Genomic DNA, 932 nt, shown 5'->3' with positions numbered 1-932 from the left:
GTACCTCAATCAGATTGAGGACGTTTTTAGCAAAGGCCAGCTTAGGAGCACCCTAACCAAGTTAATAACAATGTACCTACCTATATAGTTTAAGTTTAAAAAATTTGGCTCTCAAAGAAATGTCAATCGTTGTACTGTTGATATTTGGCTCTGTGGACTAATGAGTTTGCCGACCACTGGTTTGGGGGATCACGGGACTGGGTCATGGTATGAGGTCAAGGTGGGAGCAGGGGGCCGAGTAATGGGTGCAGGGTGGGGGCTGTGGGCTCGGCTGGGGTCACGACAGGGTCAAGGGACACTAGGGGAACATGGGGTTGGGAGAGACGAATCACGGGGCGACCTGGGTCAAGGAGAGAAGCTGCAACATCACGCTGTGGACCGAAAATTGGGTGGGCAGTGCATTCAGCCTTTGGAGCAGGTGGATGGGAAGGCGGGGCCACAAGAGTGACCAGAGAACAGAGTCGCACGTGGTCCGGGTCCCGTGGGACCCAGAGTCGCTAGGGGCAGGAATTGGGGTCATGCTAAGGGCCTTGGGGGTGAGGGCCGGTCCTGTCGAGGCAGAGGGCGGGGCCTTTGGCAAAGGGGTCCTCAAACTACGGCCCGCGGGCCACATGCAAATACAAATATTGTATTTGTTCCCGTTTTGTTTTTTTACTTCAAAATAAGATATGTGCCGTGTGCATAGGAATTTGTTCATAGTTTTTTTTTTTAAACTATAGTCCGGCCCGCCAACGGTCTGAGGGACAGTGAACTGGCCCCCTGTTTAAAAAGTTTGAGGACCCCTGGCTGGAGGGAGCTGGGGAACTGGGCCATAATGGGGCCAGTTATGGGATCATCGGAGGGCGGGGCCCCAGCGGGCGTGGCGGGAGTGGGGTCCGCAGGTGGGGGTACATTGAGGTCTGGAGCTGGGTTCGGCTACTATTTCGGAGCAG

At 54.5% G+C, this 932-nt stretch overlaps 1 protein-coding gene across 1 annotated transcript in view; it reads right to left on the bottom strand.

Moving 5' to 3' along the window:
- Positions 1–932, bottom strand: part of CD37 (CD37 molecule) — a 5,504-nt gene that overhangs the window by 2,457 nt on the left and 2,115 nt on the right. The window contains exon 5 of the mRNA XM_014550513.1: positions 931–932. This exon is cut by the window's right edge and continues 99 nt beyond it. Coding sequence (XP_014405999.1) covers positions 931–932 — 2 coding nt within the window. The remainder of the gene's footprint in view (positions 1–930) is intronic.

This window comes from Myotis brandtii, unplaced genomic scaffold, assembly GCF_000412655.1.
Source record: "Myotis brandtii unplaced genomic scaffold, ASM41265v1 scaffold601, whole genome shotgun sequence".
NCBI lineage: Eukaryota > Metazoa > Chordata > Mammalia > Chiroptera > Vespertilionidae > Myotis > Myotis brandtii.
This window is presented reverse-complemented; position numbering and strand designations above follow the sequence as displayed.